The sequence below is a fragment of the Triticum urartu genome, chromosome 4 (assembly GCF_003073215.2).
Source record: "Triticum urartu cultivar G1812 chromosome 4, Tu2.1, whole genome shotgun sequence".
NCBI lineage: Eukaryota > Viridiplantae > Streptophyta > Magnoliopsida > Poales > Poaceae > Triticum > Triticum urartu.
In genome coordinates, this window is record NC_053025.1 from 26,662,062 (window position 1) to 26,683,115 (window position 21,054).

At 46.4% G+C, this 21,054-nt stretch overlaps 1 protein-coding gene and 1 long non-coding RNA gene across 2 annotated transcripts; both read right to left on the reverse strand.

The window, feature by feature from the left end:
* Positions 1-869: 869 nt before the first annotated feature.
* On the reverse strand, positions 870-8,716 carry LOC125550413 (probable histidine kinase 4). Its single transcript, XM_048713404.1, has 11 exons — positions 8,172-8,716; positions 7,448-7,681; positions 7,183-7,349; positions 6,452-6,670; positions 6,175-6,361; positions 6,044-6,095; positions 5,714-5,943; positions 5,421-5,519; positions 4,572-5,278; positions 2,294-2,782; positions 870-1,682 (listed from the first exon to the last, which is right to left on the reverse strand). The coding sequence occupies exons 1-11, from the start codon at positions 8,523-8,525 to the stop codon at positions 1,421-1,423; spliced, it is 3,000 nt and encodes a 999-aa protein (XP_048569361.1). The 5' UTR covers positions 8,526-8,716; the 3' UTR covers positions 870-1,420.
* A 3,373-nt stretch (positions 8,717-12,089) lies between these two features.
* LOC125553454 lies at positions 12,090-15,916 on the reverse strand. The gene is made up of 5 exons (XR_007304066.1): positions 15,856-15,916; positions 15,285-15,358; positions 13,106-13,170; positions 12,972-13,028; positions 12,090-12,273 (listed from the first exon to the last, which is right to left on the reverse strand). It is a non-coding gene; the product is annotated as an uncharacterized LOC125553454 (long non-coding RNA).
* Between the last annotated feature and the right edge of the window lie 5,138 nt (positions 15,917-21,054).

Consider the following 21,054-nt stretch of genomic DNA (forward strand, 5'->3'; position numbering starts at 1 on the left):
ATTTTTTCTCAGCCGATGTGCGGTGTCCGTTTTATGCTATGCTCAAACTCAGAGTACCTAGAGAGTGTAGTGATCAGCGGAAGCCACTTGAGTTGCAGGGTACCCAGTCGTTCCAATCCAAGATGACTCGAGGGCTCAAACTCTGAGTGCATTGCTTCGATCGATCCTTGCGTTAGGGAGCAACCAATAAAACCTTCCTTCTTTTTTTTCTGATGAAAACAAAGATATTCTCTACTGACCTACCATCTCGAATATTATTATTAAGGTGCCGATAAGATAGATCTTAAGGTGCAGACATAATGTGTCTAGTGCATTACATTTCACGCGGCGCATGTTTAGCTGCATCTTTCCAGTAAACCAACATCCAGTTTCGCATCGAGGAGTTTGGGGGCTTCGTCGGCATAGCAACTTAATTTGCAAAAGGTACCAGGCACTACATAGCTTACTACTTAAATGTCGAATATTGTTTCGTGCCCTCTCTAACTAGTTTATTACAGCTCCTTATTCATAGGAAATTATACATGGTGAGAATATGCCATCTTGAATTGGTGTAACCACAATTTCTTGCTCATCCTTCATATTCGGAAATTTCTTGCTCCTCATTGCTCATCTCCTTTTAGCATTACAATCTACAAATTCCGAGCTCGCTCTAGCAAGGATCTTGTAAACGCAAATTGTTGTTCTAGTGATCTAAAGCCAGTGAATTCTAGCTCCTCTCATTCATTATGAAAAGATGGTGAACCTCCCCCGCATGGATCTAGGGTTTGCAAACGGATACTTTGGAGGGAGATTTCCTCTAAATCGTTACTCGAACAGAATGGAAGCAGATATAAACATTGAGAGTTAGATTCAACAACTCCCTCCCAACATACTTCCATAATCGATTCATTATTTCTCCCCAATACATATCCACATGGAAATGCAATCGAGCCATTTACATCAGCTTAACCCACACATACCGGCACATTTCCAGTACGGAGTAAAACAGCCAAAAATTAATCTCATCCTTTCCCAGCCTTACCATGTCCGCATGCCGTGAAGTCAACCGCAGACCGTAGCAGAAAAAACCGTGGAAGCTGTACAGCAAAAACTATGCTCTAGATCAACGCGTACAGTACAGTACACAATGCTGCTCCCCAACAGCGCCCAACGCAGTGCTCGCCCTTTGGCATACGTTTCTCCTAGCTTACGGTAATAAAACAGGGCCTGCCAATACAATACATGTACAGCTCTGTTACCTCTCTGGGCTGCCCGCCTCGCCACGAACTTGATCGTCGCGCGGACTCCGGAGAAGCCGCGACCGCGGGCAGCACCGGAATCAGAATGCATCCTCCGTTAAAGGACCGCACAAAACATAGCTGCCTCCGTTCAGTCAGAGTTTCTCCCAGTCAATGCACACACCCGAATGCGCAGATTGCTGTCAGCTGGATGTGCTAGGTCCCAAGAACTTCTGCACTGCCTTGAAGAGCTGCTTCTCCTCGAAGGGTTTCGAGACGTAGCCATCCATTCCATACTTTGTGCATTCCTCATGAGTGGCCTGGATAACGTCGGCAGTCATTGCCAGGACCGGTAGATGCCATTGGGCCTTCTTTGCTGCGCTACCCGCTTCTGAATTATCAGCATTGTCGGTCTGCTCATGTGCCTTTGCTTCAATTGCCCGTATTTGCCGGGTTGCCTCAAACCTGGCGTATCAAAAATACGTGTATTCCTTTAAAGAGAAGCACAAGGGTGGTATATTGACTCAGGTACAAAGACGTGTGCAACCATTAAAACGAGACGTGTGCAACCAATATGTACTGTACTGGTTACACAAGAGATATTGACTCAAGTTAAACACCCACGAGGCCATGGCTACGCAAATACGAGGATTTACAAGGAATCACCACATATTTTTGTATACTAGCTTTGGTATTACAATCATCACATGGTGTTGTAATTACTACAGTATTAGATAGAACACAAGCCTCTAATTAGGGGTTTAGATTTCAAAAAGTATATTTTTTTAGCGACACATTCAATCATATATAGCTTGGAATTTGGTACTATTCCCAATCAGCCATTGGTATCAAGATGATATATACATGCTTTTTCAGGTCAGATATATACATGTTATAACTTATTACTGACATGAAAGAAGAAACAGAAATATAACTCAACAAAAACAGGTTGTCATGTGATTGTGCTTGTACAAATTGGGACTGATTGTGTGTTGAGTTTTAGGGTTAGATGTAAGAACAAATATGCTCAAGTTTACTATGTATAAGTTTAATAGTTTGATAGCATATAAGCTTACCCATCCATCTCTGGCATCTGAATATCCATTAGACAGAGATCAAACTTGTGTGGGACTTGCAGAAGCTCAAGAGCATCTTTTCCACTCTCCACACACTCCACCTTTGCCCCATATTTCTTCAGTGTACCAGCAGCAACTCTAAGGTTTACCTTGTTGTCATCAACCACCAAGATGTTCTTTCCAAGAAGCAACCCATAAAGAGAGTCCGGGCCATGATGTTTCTTCTCATTGTTTGCCTGTGTGATACTGATACCAAGCGATTGAAATAGACAAGCTGCAAGTGTGCTTGCTTTCAGAGGCTTTGTGATGACAGAATCAACGCCATATTCCGCTTTCATTTTGTCTGAATCAGCCAATGAAAGGAGAATAACTTGAGGGAACACCGATTCACACCCGTTCTGTTTCATCTCCAAAAATCTAGTACGCAAGGGGACGTCCATCTTTAAGCCCCATGAGTCACTCTCAACTAATAACATGGAAAGTTGTTTCCTGGGCATGGTGCAACAAATTCATATAACATTAAGTTCAATAGGATAAAACTGGCTATAAAAATATGTCAAATAACACAGTTAAGAATCATGTTAGTAGTTATTTGAAAAGTGCACTTGCTTACAAAATAAGTAAGAGTTTTTCTTTCTGAAAATAAGGAGTCGCCATTCAATTCTACAAATTTGAAGTCATGAACAGAAGAACTGAACTTCATAGTAGTAGCAATACAACATGAAAGCAAACCCAAGAATCCATTCTACCAAATAATCAGAAATGCGATGTAACAAGCAGTAACAACATCACGTGGTCAATATTATTGCCTACATCCACTATCAACCTATTTGCAATCAAATTCTTGTAGCATATTTTCTGAAAAAGCTAAATATTTATAAGGATGAAAGCATGTTCCATTTCCCTTTTCTCTAAAAATGGTAACTTATCACTTCACATTTGTAACTCGGGAAGCACTTATGATGTAAGTTTAGGTTGCAGGACAGAGACGTGTTTTGACGTCCTCGCGTCACCCCCGCCCTGGGCGACTCGGGGGCTCTCCAACCCTAGGGCCGCCGCCGTCCTCTCCCTCTCCCCTCCTCGCGCCGCCGCCGGGTGACGCCGCCGGGTGAAACCCGCGTGGCAGACGGCGGCGGCGGGGGGACTCCCTCTCCCGACTCCCCTTCCTCCGCGGGCGGCGGTGTCCTGCGGCGCTCGCGGTTTGGCGCGAGGTGGCAGGCCTCGGCGAGCGGTGGCGGGGCGCGGGGCACGCGACGGTGAGCCTCGGCAGGTGGTGGCGGCTGCGCGCGGGGCTGATTCCGGGGCGGCGGCGCGGGCATGGATCCATCGCGGATCTGATCCTGCGGGCGCGGTCTCGGCTTCCCCTGCTCGGCCGGCGGGTCTCGGTGGGGGGCTTCTCCTTGCTGAGATCTAGCAGCGGGATCATCCAGATCCCGGCAAGGATGGCGGCGACCCGTGCACGAGGGATGGAGGTCTTCGATCAGATCCGGGTGAAAACCTGCTATTGGCTATTGCCAAGGCCGGCGATGGCGACGCTGTCTGCGTCGTTCCCTTCCTGAAGGCATCGTCGTGGAGAAGTTCAAGGCCACTCTCTGCTACCTCCGGTGGAAACCCTAGATCAGTATATCGGATGACGGCGGCTCTCTGGTGTCGTTTCCCCCCTGGGGGCGTCATTCTTGGAGGTGCACACGGGCTCGAGGGACTAGAGGACGGCGACTTTGGTGGAGCGGTGCTTCATCTTACACATTGATGGTGGCGGATCTCGGCGGCGTGGCGCTGTGGAGACTCGGCGTCTGATGCGCGGAGATGGACTCGTGCAGGAGGTGGAAGCTGTCTGGCGTCATGGTGGCGTTGATGGCAGATAGGCCTGGCAAGGTCGGTGCAGCAGTACAGCTCTGAAGATGGATTGGTGGCAGGCGGCTGCGGCGGCCTCATACCCGGCAGGGGTCCTGGTTGAGAAACACGCCGGACTGGTGGGTGCCCATACCAGGCAGGCGTCCTGGGTGGGACCTCAAGTCTTTAGATGTTTAGGTTTGGCTGCGTGATCTGTTTGGTATTAGGCCCAGACTTTCAGCGCCCCTACATCAACTGGATAGGGATAGCGACAGTTGTTGCTTGTTTTGGTGGCTTTAGACTTATAACTTATTGTTGTATGACTCTGTACGGTCTTGTGTCAATAATTAATAAAATGGCCATATGCATCGCCCAGATGCAGAGGCCGGGGGTCGTCCTCCTTTTCTAAAAAAAACTTATGATGTAAGTTGTCATTGATAAATACCTGGGTAGCGAAGTGCCATTTCTCCCAAGCAAAACACTGAGTGCTTGTTCAATGGTACGCACAGATTTCGAGGCAATGCCAAGTCTTTGCAAATGATACTCAGTTATAGTTGCTCTTACTGGTCTTTTATCAACCAGCAGTGTGGATAGACCTTGAAAACTGGATGGCAGAGGATGCAACAAAGCAGACTTACTGACATTAATAGCATTTCTCTCACACCTTTGCAGAACTGCTGTGAATGTAAATGTGCTTCCAACATTGGGTCGACTGACAAAGTTTATCTGACCACTCATTAGTTCAACAAGACATTTGCTGATACTCAATCCAATTCCAGTCCCACCATAGTTTCTAGATGTTGAACTATCAGCTTGCATGAAAGGCATGAAGACCCGGCCTTGGGCATGAATTGGTATCCCTATCCCTGTATCTTCCACACTTACTACAAGAGTGACATTCTCAGAATCACTTCCATATGCCATATCATTTGTGTCATAAGAAAGCAAAGCCTTGAAGTTTTCCCAGCTATTTCTGCTGTCAGCAGCCTCAAAACCACTTAGTGTATTGTGCGACACGCTTGTGGATACAACACTTGTCTCGTCTATATGTCCATTGATGCCATTCGCAACTGATTCAACTTTTGGTTCAGTTGCTAGATTTGAGTGGTCTGCCAGGTGAACTTGCACAAAAATGTGTCCCCTTTCCGTGAACTGTGAGAAGGTAAGCACACAGCAAACAACAATACAATGTAAGCTGGGGTGTAATTGAATTTAAGTAAACCCAGTTGTCCGACATGTCAACACAGGCATGTGTTTTTTTACGAGAGAAGGTGAGACTTCGGTGCACATTTACCTTAATTGAGTTCCCAACTAAGTTTGTAATTATCTGACGGAACCTTCCAGGATCGCCCAGCAGGATTTCAGGAACTCTTTCAGAGACATATACCGCAAGCTACGATTTGAGGAGTAAACAGAAATTAGGAGAGCAACCAATGAGTTAACTATAAGCAAAATACTTTCCTGAAATGCAGAGTATTTTAAGAAAGCGAATAAATGAAGAAACGTTAGAGCGAATAATGTACAGTATGATATTGCATTAGCATGCCTGATGATATTTTTCCAATTTCTGAACAAAGTTAAACTAACCTCAATTCCCTTTTCTCTTGATTTCGAAGAAAATAGAGAGACGACTTCATCAAGGATGGACCTAAGGTCAAACGGTACAGACTCTAGCTCCAACTTGCCAGCTTCAATTTTGGCCCTGTCAAGCACTTCATTAATTAGGGATATCAATGCCTTTCCGCAGATTTGGGCAGTTTGCGCAAAATCTCTCTGGGTTGACTTCAGCTCTGTGTCTAATAGCATATCAAGCATTCCTACAAAAACAAGAAAAACATAAACCACTCACTTCCCTTGGAAGAAAGGAATTACATGAACAATAAGCTGGAATCCATAGGATTTATACAAAAGAATCACCTAGCACACCGTTCATGGGTGTCCTGATCTCATGAGAAACAGTTGCAAGGAACTGGCAATGACAAAGAAGGGTATGTTAGATCATAATCTTAGAATATCTCAACAGCAAGTAACTTCCAACAGAACTTGACCTGAGACTTAGCAACATCAGCGGCTTCCGCCCGTTTTTTCAGTGCTTTCATTTTCCGGCAATCTTCCGTAACGCTATCATAGCGATTCCACGCAGCATATATTATGTAGCCGATAAGCATAAGTATAACGAAGACACCAGATGGGGTAGTAATAGCAGACCATGGAACATGGGGCTCGCTTCTGTATCTGCACACAATAATGTCCAGAGGGGTAAAAAGATACAAAAAAATAAATATATTTTGACAAAATCAAAATGACCAATCCGCACATCCTTACCTGCATATCATGTGATGATTTCTGAATGGATCACCAAAATCTAGCGTGCAGGTGTGCGAGGGCGAGGGGGCACCAAGAGGGACTTCAGACCCATACATGACAAGAGGGTTTGAATGGTTTGTGACATCATAAACATTCACCACCAGCTCCTGATTGCCAGCTAGCTGCCGCAACAAATTTTCCACAAGTGACTCTACATCGAAAGCGCCTCCAAGGTATCTGTCAAGCAAAAAATCAGAATTTGAGTTCAGTTTGCGGTTGTTGTGCTGAGCTGCGCCGAACCGTCGAGTTCAGTTAGTTAGGGGAATCTTACTAGTTTTAGCAAGACTATTTCGTTACACCTCAAAAGAGGTGCTTTCAAGTTCCAAATAATTATTATATCCATAAATAGGAATGAACTAGTGCTTGTTAAAAGCCCGCGCAATGCCAAAACAGAGCCTTCTAAGAAGGCACTAAAAAGGTCAGATATAAAAGAACCATTTTGATCACTGCTGTACTCAAAATGGCACTATGAATAGTAACCTCTGTAAACATTTCATTCTCTGATATAGTAAAGTAAAACATGTAGCAGCAGTGCAGCACTATTGTGTTTGTGACAGCAGTCCTGACAACTAATGTGCTTTTCTTTATGAGCAGCATAGTGGGCAGCAAATGGCGGTGAACTGGCAGTTCTACAGTGGAGTAGTAGAATAGAAGAGAAATGAGTTGATCGAGGGGAGGGGAAACCTCACCCGGCGGTAGCAGCAACACGATCCTCCACCTTGGCATCCGGGGGGAGGTCGACAAGGTAGACAGGGAACGTCAGCACCACGCCCAGGTGATTCGACATGAGCCTGAATGGCCTCGTGAGCACGGCCTTCCCTGTCGCCCTCGACCTCAAGATGTTCTCCCGGTCCTCCTGCAGCAGCAGCAGCAGCAGCACAGACCTTCAGAGCCCCAAAACCAACAGAGAAATTAACCCAAGAAACAGAGCAGCGGGAGACCACCGCCACAGACCTCGCCGGACATCATGTCGAGCCCCTCGATGTAGGACACGGTCTCCTGGGAGTAAATCACCGGCGCGTACTCGTCCTGCGGCGGGGAGGGCTCGTGCTTCATGGTCTTGATGATCCAGCCCTGCTGCCGCTCGAAGGCCTCCCGGTCGGCGTGCATCACCCGCTGCGCGTACGCCACCCCGCTCAGCAGCGGGCGCTCGAAGGACGTCCGCGCCGTGTAGTCCGCGAACGTGTCCTGCTCCAAGAAGAAGAAGAAGAAGCAGAAGAAGAAGAAGAAGCGCACGCGTTAAAGCCAGAGCAACCCGCAGTCAAATTCAAACCGCGGAACAGGAGTAGCTTCTTTCTGTGTAGGATGGCATGCATGCATGCTACAGGTTGTGGTAAAACGGTAGTAATAGTACTGGCAGCATGTCCTTCCATGGCAGGCCCGGGAAGCTCTCGCATGAATCGAATTAAATGGAGAGGGAGCCGCCGCAGCGGCGGAGGCAGAGGCAGTCAGGCAGAGCATGTACTGCTGCTGCTGCTGCATGGTCAAGGTAGTATCATCGTAATGGATGGGAGAGGCAGCAGGAACCAGGGCCGAAAAGACAGGCGATTAACTGCGGGCGCAGAGCCAGCGGGCGAGCATCTGAGGTCTGCGCATGGCGCCCACAAATTCGCTAACAATTGTTGGAGCTGTGGTGGTACGGCGCACATGGAGATGGAGGGGCGGGCGTGGGCGGTACCTGGTCGAGCGCGGGCGGCTGCTTCTCGTAGTGGAAGGTGGCGACGAGGATGGCGAGGGCGTGGACGTGGTTGACGGAGACGGCGAACTGGTCCTGCAGCATGCGCGCGCGCTCCTCGCACATGCACACGATGCCCTCCTCGGCCTTGACCAGCGCGCCGTGGCGGAGGCTGCGGTGCAGCGCCGTCACCCCGGTCACCACCAGCACCACCCACACCACCGCCAGCGCCGCGCTCAGCTTCGACCTCGCGCGCCACCCCCAGCCCCCCTCCTCCCCCTCCTCCTCCTCCTCCTCCTTCCCCTCCTCCTCCACCACCGCCGCCGCCGCCGCCATCTCCCCTCCTCCCACCCCCATCCCCGCCGGCCCAATCAGCTCACATGCGCGAGCAGCAGCAGCAGAGGATGAGACAGGACGGCCCTGCTACTCCGCTTTGAGCGAGAGGGAGGGGGGGTCGCTTTTCCCGGACTGGCCTCGCTGCCGGTCCGCTGCTTGGACCTTGTTGCTTTTCGTCGCCAGAGGAGGGCCACGGGTGGACGATCGATCGAATTTCCTGGATTTTACGAGATACGCGACGCGCCCGACTACTACTTTACTAAAATAAACAAATAAACAAACCGGGCCTCCTTTTCCCTCCCCATCCCCCGTGGGCCCCGCATGCCTTTTGCGGCCCTGCCTGCCTCCCCGGCCCGACCCAGCAGGCCCACCGCCGTCGCTGCCGCTGCCCCGTCCCTTTCCCTCCCTTATCCGAACCCCACACCGCGCCGTCGCCCATCGGTCCATGCATTGCATCCGTCGACTCGGCCGGCCGCCAGCGGCACGGGGTGGGTGCGGTGCGGCGGTTCTGATTCGGTCCGTCGCCCGCCGGGATACGGTGATTCGCCTGCGGATTTTCTCATCTCATCTCGTCCCGTCTCACGGGTGGTGGGAGTGGTGGGGGCGCGCGGTCGGTCGCGGCGGCAGTGGGTTGGGCGGGTGGGTGCGCGCGTCGCGGTCTCGGGGATCTGCTCCGCGGGGGATCCTCCCAAATCTGGGGGCGGGCCCGCGCCCACGCGCTCCGGAAACGGACGGACGGACGGACCAAGAGGGGAGAAGGTGGCGCCCTGGCTGCTACTACTACTGCTCCCAGTGGTGGTCAATAGTAAACAGGCAACAGCGATCGATCTCTCCCTCCTCGCTCGCCTCGGACATATCTCGTCCTGATCTACTGATCTGCACACTTTCACTTTCGTCTCTTTCATCGGTGCGGCTTTCACTTTGCCCGTGCCATCGCCCGCCCGTCTTCTTCTTCTGCTCCTCCATTATTTGTATCAGAAACGCGCACTCGCTCCTCCATTATCGGAATAGGAGCAGGAGCGCTGCTGTACGAGATCAGACAGGGGCGTAGCGTAGCTGGTTAATTATGCTTTCGAATTTCGGTACGGCCCGATTGCATTCACGGAATTTGTGTGGCCTGCAGGTGTCTGATCTTGTCAACGCCATGAATATACGCAACGCATAACCATAGGAGCTCAATCATCATCTCCAAGCTGGTGCGGGCGTGTCGTGCGAACTCACAAACAGACTTATCCGATCAGAACCCACAGCCCATAAAATACAAGATCCATATCCGCGATACCCCATGTGAGCCTTCCCTCTTCTCCCCACTGGCGGTCTCCCGGCAGACCGCAACGACCGCAGCGCACCGGCAGGGCTGTCCAGCGAACAATCCCAGCTTAATTAATCCATGTCTACCCAGTGCATGCATGCATGCTTTGGTTCCAAGCAGAGCCGGACATATAAATAAATAAGCACAGAAGAATGTCCGAAAGCACGGCGGGATACGGAGAAGGCGATCGACGCCTTTTCCTTGTGCACAGAAAGGCCCCGACATTTCCGCATAGAGAAACGCGCCACGCACAGCGCTGTGTTAGCCCAGCATTATTTATGCTACTAACCACTGCTCCGGCTAACGTATTATAAGCGCGAAAGCATCTCGGCCACATGCCCGATTATTACTTATAAACAATGTCCATAGCGAATTTTTAACGGCGCCTGCTGCAGTTCCAGTAGCCTCCGGTTGGGCGAGACACGATCAAAGCTTTGCTTTGTTTATCGCAATACATAAGCTGCGCGGGGGCTCGCGTGAGTCGTACTGCAGTAGTTACCGCGCACGTAGCAAGCAGCTTTGTTTGATCTTCCGCGCGTGCTCGTTGATGGTATGTTGTCAGTGTATTTTAGTAGCACAGACGTTTAGGATGAGGCGTTCGTGTGCACTCTACTCTAGCCGTGGTGGTGTGCTACTAAAGCATGGCGTCGCTTTCCGGCCGGCCGGACAGATGGATACTTTCGGGCGCCTTATACTACTTAAAACTAGTAAGCTTACACGCGCAACTCACGTTTCGAACGTTGATCAAATAAGATTCACACCTATATGCAATAAAAAAATAGCTTGTAAAATCTTGTATTATGGGTCGGAGAGAGTATGAGTTAAATGGATACACTATATTGTGATGTCACTCAAGTTGTTTTTTCAAAAGTGGGACATCATTGCCGTCCTCCTTCTGCATAGAGACAATAATATATTTAATCTATTGAATATTCTATATGTTGAAAGAGAATAAAAAATCTAGTTATGATTGAAAAAAGCCTTGCATTATGCTTAGTACATGGAGACATAATCCTACATTTGGTCTTGAATATGATGGTGTAAGCAATTCATAACTAAAATTTGAGGAAAAGAACAAGGGATAGTAGATCAACACATACTTCTTAGATGAGGTTGCTAACCAAATGCTTATGTAAAGTTGCAAATGGCATAGGCATTGATAGTGTATTATGAAAATCCTGACACTCCATCACATGTTGCAAATACTCAAAACACACCCGGATGAGCACTAAAATGGAAAGCAGATATCTCACATAAAAATATCAACGGCATTGAACCAATATTGTGAAGTACAATCCTCTTAACACCAAAAGATCAAAGGGACTTTTTTCACAATCAAAGGAGCTCAGCTCTCTTCCTCATGATTACTGTCAGTTTGCATCAAAAATCAAGTTGATCCGGAGCAGCATTATGCCACAGTCTCCGGTCACTAACCTGCAGGGGCAGCTTTGCACACAAAAATCAGCCTCTAAGAATAGAAGACACCGTAAGGGACAAAAGGCTTGGCTCGGCTCCTCAATTTCACACAGGAGGCCCATAATGTCTGATATGTTCTCTTTTCATTAGTTCCACATCTCCACCAGTACCTGACAATCATATTGAAAGGTAACATCAGGCCATTCTTCCTCCTTCACAGGTCGTACGTACCACATCCTGGAGAGAAGTGTTTCAGCAACCAGAGAGTTTGGAATATTTGCATACCTCTGAGACGCTGCTATAATGAACTCACCTCTAGTACGTCTTACAATTAACTCCATGGTCGCACGAGCATTGGCACATGAGAATGCCACGTAAACGTTAACTTTGGTAATCCCAGGATCTGGGCGTCTTTACCTCTTATTTAAGCTTGCTTGGACCACATCATTAACCCATTTTCTCAAGTTTTATTGGGCTTCACAACATAGTTTTCCCTATGGCTAGGAATCTATTTTCATGCACCACTGCATTTGAGAATCTGAGAATAAGAATGGATGTTGCTACTAAAAAGCTATAGTTTATGTGTGTTCTGGAAACAATGGTAGTTTTTCAAAAACAAATGCAGTAAGTTTCAGCTTACCATCCTTTGTTTTGATTCTCTCTGCTTAGAGTGGTCTTAACAAATAATACTCAGTAACAAGCACAAAGAAATACAAAGAACTCGATTCACATTGAGTTACAATAATAAGTGCATATTGATAATTTGACAGCATTTCTCATATTAAACTTAAAATGTAGAACCCACTGAAGGAATCTTGTTCCAAACTACAGTCACACAAAAGCAGTAAAATAGGGTTTGCTCCACTTGGCATGGAACATGCAGAGAGGAGTGTGCTATGTAACATTAAAATCATTTATCTCCTGAACGTTACCTAGGAAGTTTTCTTCCAAGTACTGCAGACCGGTCAAGATATCCAACAACCCCTTGATGAACATCGTCAATGTATCTGCTCAGTCAAGTCCAGCTTTGGCAATCAAAACCTATTTATCAAAAGAATGTTAGCAGTAATAACATAAGATCTGCAAATGTGGCTAAATCAGTAGATTGTATATTTCTATAGTCGGCAACAAATGAAGTTGTTCAAGATTCCAAATAGCAAGGCCATAAGTTAACCACTTTTAATATTCAATTTCAGATACGATGTGGGTTGGTGGACCTGGAGTGCCTGTAGCATCTCCAACAATTACAGTTTGGCATGTCACTATGAAATAGAGAGTAGTTTTTCTACACCCAGGCTCGATGCACCCACGCAAGAAAACGTACCAAAACATTTCAAAAAATTCTGAAACTTTGTGTGAATGATTATCAACAAATGTTATGGGCGCTTGTAAAATTTGGTGCTCAAATAACATTCAAGGAGCTCTCTACAAAAAAAACAAAATCACTGAAAATTAGTCAAAATGTAATTGCACTGTTTGAGCAGATTTTGTAATTTTATCTTTTTTGGAGAGAGCTCCTCCGTCCGAAAATACTTGTCCTAGAATTGATAAAAATGGATGTATCTAAAACTAAAATAGTTCTAGATACATCCATTTCTCCGACAAGTATTTACGATGGAGGGAGTACAAACAAAGAGAGGCAAGTTAGGTTGTCGTGCTTGATGTTGTACGGATGTTAAGGAGGATGAAGGCAGCAACAACATCTTGGTTCTTTATTTTTAGCTTCAGAGATAAGATACCTTGTGCAACGCAAAAGTGTTTTTTTGTTAGTCCTAGAGCATCGTCGACGCTGTGTACTGCAAATAAAAACACATCGGAGGTTCTAAAATGACCCAAAGAATCAAAGGATGTGAAAATTGGGATTCATGCATACATATGTCAAGTTGACAAGCTAAAACCAGTCACTTGGATCACAAATACTGTTCACTCAGCTTGAACCTAAAATAAAGAACCAAGATGTTGTTATAATCCATGAAACATGCACATCATACTTCATTATTTTTGAAATCTGCCATTTGTATAGAACATCAGAGCTTAGACCTAAAACTTTACCTGGAGAATGGGGAGGACAGTGCCAACATGAGCAGCAAAAAACATGATTTTGGCATCAAAAGCATCATGGCAATATACAATAGATAACTTGTAAAATTAGCAAGCGCCCACGTAAACAAATGGCAAACAAAAATAGGTAAAAGGATAGAAACATGTATATGAGAGTACCTATATGCAAGAGTTAACTACCGAACCTTTAAAGATTATTACGCTGTTGGAGAAATATGAAACATGACATTTGTTGGGTTTCGTAGTAATTTCAGAAAATTTCCTACGCGCACGCAAGATCATGGTGATGCATAGCAACGAGAGGGGAGAGTGTGATCTACGTACCCTTGTAGATCGACAACGAACGCGTTTGGTTGATGTAGTCGTACGTCTCCACGGCCCGACCGATCAAGCACCGAAACTACGGCACCTCTGAGTTTTAGCACACGTTCAGCTCGATGACGATCCCCGGACTTCGATCCAGCAAAGTGTCGGGGAAGAGTTCCGTCAGCACGACGGCGTGGTGACGATCTTGATGTACTACCGTCGCAAGGCTTCGCCTAAGCACCGCTACAATATTATCGAGGACTATGGTGGAAGGGGGCACCGCACACGGCTAAGAATATGATCACGTGGATCAACTTGTGTCTAGGGGTGCCCCCTGCCCCCGTATATAAAGGAGCAAGGGGAGGAGGCCGGCCGGCCCTATAGGCGCGCCAAGGAGGAGTCCTCCTCCTAGTAGGAGTAGGACTCCTACTAGGAGGGGGAAAGAAGTGGGGAGGGAGAGGGAAAGGGGGGGCGCCGCCCCCCTCTCCTAGTCCAATTCGGACCAGGGGGGAGGAGGCGCGCGGCCCACCTCTGGCTGCCCCTCTCTCTCTCCACTAAGGCCCATATGGCCCATTACTTCTCCCGGGGGGTTCCGGTAACCCTCCGGCTCTCCGGTTTTCTCCGAAATCACCCGGAACACTTCCGGTGTCCGAATATAGCCGTCCAATATATCAATCTTCATGTCTCGACCATTTCGAGACTCCTCGTCATGTCCTGATCACATCCGGGACTCTGAACTAACTTCGGTACATCAAAACTCATAAACTCATAATATAACTGTCATCGAAACCTTAAGCGTGCGGACCCTACGGATTCGAGAACAATGTAGACATGACCGAGACACGTCTCCGGTCAATAACCAATAGCGGAACCTGGATGCTCATATTGGCTCCTACATATTCTACGAAGATCTTTATCGGTCAGACCGCATAACAACATACGTTGTTCCCTTTGTCATCGGTATGTTACTTGCCCGAGATTCGATCGCCGGTATCTCAATACCTAGTTTAATCTTGTTACCGGCAAGTCTCTTTACTCGTTCCGTAATACATCATCTCGCAACTAACTCATTAGTTGCAATGCTTGCAAGGCTTATGTGATGTGCATTACCGAGAGGGCCCAGAGATACCTCTCCGACAATCGGAGTGACAAATCCTAATCTCGAAATACGCCAACCCAACATGTACCTTTGGAGACACTTGTAGAGCACCTTTATAATCACCCATTTACGTTGTGACGTTTGGTAGCACACAAAGTGTTCCTCCGGCAAACGGGAGTTGCATAATCTCATAGTCATAGGAACATGTATAAGTCATGAAGAAAGCAATAGCAACATACTAAACGATCGGGTGCTAAGCTAATGGAATGGGTCATGTCAATCAGATCATTCACCTAATGATGTGATCCCGTTAATCAAATAACAACTCCTTGTTCATGGTTAGGAAACATAACCATCTTTGATTAACGAGCTAGTCAAGTAGAGGCATACTAGTGACACTCTGTTTGTCTATGTATTCACACATGTATTATGTTTCCGGTTAATACAATTCTAGCATGAATAATAAACATTTATCATGATATAAGGAAATAAATAATAACTTTATTATTGCCTCTAGGGCATATTTCCTTCAACATTTGTACTGCACTTAAAAATGAACACCCAAACACGGTTAAAAAGCACATACCTATTGTTGCATCATAGCCCAAACTAAGATTGTCTTGTACCAAGCTTCCCAATAAATATAGTGATCAGGGGAGCCTGCAGAAATTCAGGAACAATTAGTATATGGATTAATAGGCCTGAGACATTAATGGGAGAGCACATACAACATATAATCAGGCTGCAAACAAACCAATGAGAAAGAAGTGGAGAAATATCTTTAAGAGGCTAAAGGAAAATCTGATTACATAGAACAGAGTATACACAATAGGAAAATGATCACAATTCACTCTCCTGCAATGTAACAACAGTCCATACGCATCTATTCCTCCCAAATCACAGTACCTTAATTTCAGAAACTAATAACCAGTCCAAAAGACATATAAATTATCAGAAAGTCGTCACCAGACTAGCAATCAGATAGAAGGTCGAAATGAATTGGTCATGCAACAGACCCTCATTGGAGAAAAGAATATACAACACACTAGGATATGATTATGCTGAAAAGGAAACATAAATGAGAGGTAGTGCCATCAAGAATCATTCTGTGGCGAAGATAGTTTAAAAAAAAGTGACGACCGAGGAAGATTACGTACCCAACTCTGTACCTTCCCAATTCCCTATGGCGAGCGTTGCATCGGTACTCCTCTGTCGAGCTGCTCATTGTTCTGCAGCTTGTTGTCATCTACCTGCGCCTGACCATGATGAAACACTTTTGCAGCCACGCGCATTTGGGTGGCACCTCGAGGCAATAAGCCAAGGGCACAACAGGAGGAGGACGCCGGGATTACGACCGAATAATGATGGTCAGCAGCGGCAGTTTGTGCCGATGCTGCGAGTAGAATGGGCGATGACCTGCATTTCATTGCTGGATTAAACAGCTCTGAAACAAAAAAAAGTCAAAATTGAAGCCGTTCCAGGTCTCGCAATGCACCATAGGTTCCAATGTAGGCGTAGCAGGAATTGATCATAACAGGAAACAATGCATATGTAGCAGGTATTGATCTACATAGCAAACATTGTCGTTGCTACCGGTTTTTGTTGCCTGTGTGCACAAAAGTAGCATCCCAAAGATCAGATAGTTAGGTTGTCCTGGCTATGCATCACACACAAAAAATAGTACTGCATATGAATTTTATAAAGTCGTCTTCTAAGGGGCACATACATTGTCCAAATTAGAAAATTAGAAAATTGTAGTCTTGAATTAAACCTGCCAAATTAGAAAATTGTCCAAAGAAGTATGTAAGGTAGCGGTGCATTACCTTCAGGTCCTCCAATATACATGTAAAATAATTCTGAAGCTCAGAACCCTAGAAGTATGTAATGATCTCTTGCCGGATTCTGCACAAAAAATAGTGCAAAGCTAAATAAGACTATCTTGAGCAAGTCACAATATAGGGAATATCTTTTTTTAGAAGATATAATTTGAATCATCCCACATGAGGTTTCAGCTTGCCAGCTAAGACTTTAAGTGATGTGGATTTTCCAACTCCATTTGTTCCAACAAGGCCGCATATCTGGGAAGACCTTGAGACGGGCTAATCGATCGATTCTATCAAAAAGGATAAGCTTCAGGAGAGATTGGGAAACCTACAAACAATGAACAACACAAGTTCAGACAAGCAATAGGTGGTGTCTTTCTCAGATCCATCGGAAGGTTGATGATCTCGATGGCATAAAATTGGCATTCTGCACCAAGGATTACAGCGGAAGACAATGTTATAAGACATACGACTGTACTTTCACAAAACAACAGAAGTTCTTCTCTTGTTTAATCAACTGACATGATGTTAGAGACGTATACTGTGTATACCTTGTGCAAATAACATAATCTGCCTCCGCTCTTTCGGGATGAACATGACCTTGAATGGGGGTCTAACATTGATGCAAAGCTTCCCTGCACCAACAACCAAAACCATTCTGCAATGAACCATTGAGTAATCTAAAAACCAACATTCACATCCAAAATGAACCCAACTCTACATCTAAAACCAATCTTAAATAAAACAAGAAAAATGCAACATCAAGATCAAGATCTCAGCAATCGATTATTCGAAAGACTGAAGAAGATCAGAAATACTAAATCTCAGTAACCCAATTAAAGGATTTCAAAGGACGCCACCACCTCGCGCTCACGTCCTTCTGTGGGGCAGCAGATGAAGGCCGGCGGGATGCTCACGCTCTCCCGCCTTCTTGGGGCAGAAGAGGAGAACCGGCGGGGGGCTGCTCACACTCGCGGGGAAGCAGAAGAGGAACGGCGGGGCGGCGTCCGAGGAGAGGATCGGCGGCCGGCGACGGAGGGCGAGCGGAGCGGAGGACCGTGGTCGCGAAGGCGAGGCAGATGGGAGCCAAGAGGAGCTCGTTCCCTCCAAGCTTGATGCCGATGGCAACTGCGGGAAGCCGGCAAAGCATCCTCGAGTAGCGGCGCTGAGCAGCGGGAGGCGACCGGTGCGGGCGGGGCGGGGGCTAGCGGCGGGTGCGGAGCCTGTCGACCGGCGGCGCTGAGCGGCGGGAGGCAACCGGTGCGGGCGGGGTGGGGCGACCGACGGTGAGAATGGGGAGGTAGGGGCGCAGCGGTTCCCGAGCGTGGTGGGCTCGAGCGTGGGGGCGAGCAGTTCCGGAGCGTGGCGGGGAGTCTGTTTCGCGAGCGTGGGGCTTAAGTCGTTTCATTAGCGAGGGGATTACGTTTCGTAAGTGGCCAATTTCATTAACGATGGCATGGTGAATAATTAAAGCATAAAACACGTTTAGTAGGCTGGAGGGATGTAGACCATCAGATCGCAGGTTTCGATGGATAAGATGATTTGGTTCTCCATCCTCTTGTGCTTTTATAGGGGTAGTAGGAAGTCTGATCTAGCTAGCTCCATGGCATGGCAAGCATCGGCCGTGCGGTCGATCGTCTTCCTCGTCGCTGTCTCTCGGCCGGGTTGGTGGGCGAGACCACCACGCGGCCAGCCGTTGGGGCCGCCGGCGTCACGGAGGATGGCGTGAGGTCGTCTACGGCTAGCTAGGCACGCGGAAGCGGCCTCCGTCCCATGAAACGGCCGGCCGGTCGCGAGGGGTCGGTCACCCGCGCGCTGGGCCTTGGCCTTCACGTGAAGGGCGCCCGGCAGTGCAGGATTTGGAGTAGTACTTGCTTTTTACCTGCGGCACCTCACACCAAAACATACGCTGGTTGGGTTAGCTGAATGCTGAGTGGCCGAGAGAGAATGTGTTCCCCTTCCTCAGAGCATCTGCAATAGTTTGTTATGTTCAATCGTTGGTATAATTGTTCACATCAGCAGCCAACAGCACATCATACATGCTTTTTAATAAGACGTACTCTGTAGAGTTTGACTAATTTTATATTAAAAAATATAAACATTCACAATATGAAATCAATATTATCAGATGCACCATGAGACGTATTTTCACAGTATATAGTTTTAGTATTGTAGATGTTCATATTCTTTTATATAAATTTGGTCAAATTTTGTGCAGTTTGACTTTGACCAAATCTTATATGCAGAGTAAAAAGAAACAGAGGAAGTATGTTAAGCATATGTTAAATAACTAGGCGGGTCCACTAAATGTTGAAGAAATTAACAGACTTGCCTTGAAGCTTGTGCCTGGAGCGTTGGTTCAGATTCATACGGTTTCATTCTCTCTCTCTTCTTTTATTATGTGTCATGTCATCAAAATAGTCTATATGACAATGTAACCAACGATGATCATACGACTGTTGGAGATGCCCTCACATGCTATGCAAAGATGCAAGGTTCTTGGTACTACGATCTTTGTTAATTGTTACTGGCAGTACTTGGCAGCCGTGCTTTACAGGATCAGATTAGTGCCGATTTAAGACTGATCTCCAAAATATTTGTTGTTAGGACTATGCTTCTCTCGTACTCGCTGCCCAAACCAGTGCCAACATTTGCTGTTCTGACCCCGCTTTCAAAGCATTCGCAAAATAGATACCCACACATTTCAAAAAATAAAAAATAAAAACTGTTTCGGAAAAAATATGTAGAATAATATGATGCAACTCTCGGTGTATTGATCGGGTGCAATCGCACGCATGCATGATGTACAATGTGGGCCTCAATCTCAACTATATAAAAAAACAGAAGGTGGGTTAGAAAAAATACAAATATACATGCAATATATATTCTCAACAAAATCGTCGATTACATCAAGTAATCAGTTGCCGGTGAAATAATACCATGGTGGAATATAGCTTGCGGCATCAGCATCTTTCAACTTCTTGCAAGGCTGCCGAGCACACGTGAAAAGGGGAGGACGATCTCTCCCCTCCTCCCCTCTTGTGAGCGATGACATCCACTTGGAAAACGACGCCATCCATCGGTTCCTCATCATACCGCCAAGAATAAGACGGGTAAAATCATCGCCATGATGGGAGCCGTAGAACTATCTTGCTCGTGAGCTTTCACACGGATATGTCCGATCGATCGCCCGGGTCGTACGCGCATCATGAGGTGAATTGTCTCCCTTTTACAGCACGAAATGTGGGTGGCAAAACGTAACATTTTCCCATCGGTTTTCTGTCCGGGTGTCTCTCTGCCAATAAAGCCTTCTTTGGCGCTTGGTGGAGCTTCTGATGTCTGAATGTCTGATCCAACCCACCCAACGACGTCTGTGATGCTTGATAATTGATTGCATGGAAGAAAAATAACGAGGATCGTGACGTTGACCGGCAACTTGGGGTCTGATTATTATGAACAAAACCAGCCGCGCAAAACAACGGAACCACATGATGAGTTGTGACGTGTGCCGCCACTCATTAGGCGCGCGCACAGGAGTACAGTACGGGGGCGTACAGCGCTGCGCCCCGTGAAGACGAAGCTATGATGGCACGACGGACCGGCCGGGCGGTGCCTCCGCCACTGATTCTGCTCGTGCTCGATGGGTTGCTGTCGAGGTGGAGAAGCTGCTGTGCACACTGTGACGGTGATTGTCAAAAACAGGGATTCGAAATTTGTGCGTCCCCATTTCGATCCACCGGCTGGAGTCATCGGGTTTTTCGGTCATCTCATGGGCGGCAACTCAGGTAGTCGTCGTATACAGTCGATCACCATAATAACCATTCACGCCTTCATTGGTTCATAGGAACATTGTACTCCCTTCGTTTTTATTTACTCTGCATTAGATTTGACTGAAATCAATTTTTTTAAAGTTTGATCAGATTTATAAAAAAAATATAAATATTTACCATAACAAATCTACATGATGTGAAACTACATTCAATAAAGAATCTAATACTCCCTCCGTTTCTAAATATAAGTCTTTTTAGAGATTTCGCTATGGACTACATACAAAGCAAAATGAGTGAATCTACACTCAAAAATATGTCTATATACATCCGTTTGTACTTTGTAGTGGAATCTCTAAAAAAGACTTACATTTAGGAACGGAGGGAGTAGTATTGATTTGTTAATATATATATATATATATATATATATATATATATTAATACTTTTGCTTATAAACTTTGTCAAAATTTATAAAGTTTGACTTTGACCAAAGCTAATACGCGGACTAAATAAAAACGAAGGGAGTAATAAGAATTGTAAAGGATGAAAATTTTGTAGAAAAAATTTCGAGCCATTTGGTTTGTAGGAACGTATTCCTATTCCTTTGTAGGATAGGAATCAACCCTCCCCCCCCCCCCCCCCCCCCCCCCCCCCCCTCCTCCAAAAAAAACCCTTCACATTTCAAAGGAAAAGAAACATCAACCTAAACCCAATGAGAAAATCCTATCATATGCATCAAATGAAATCTCCTTCTATATAGTAGAA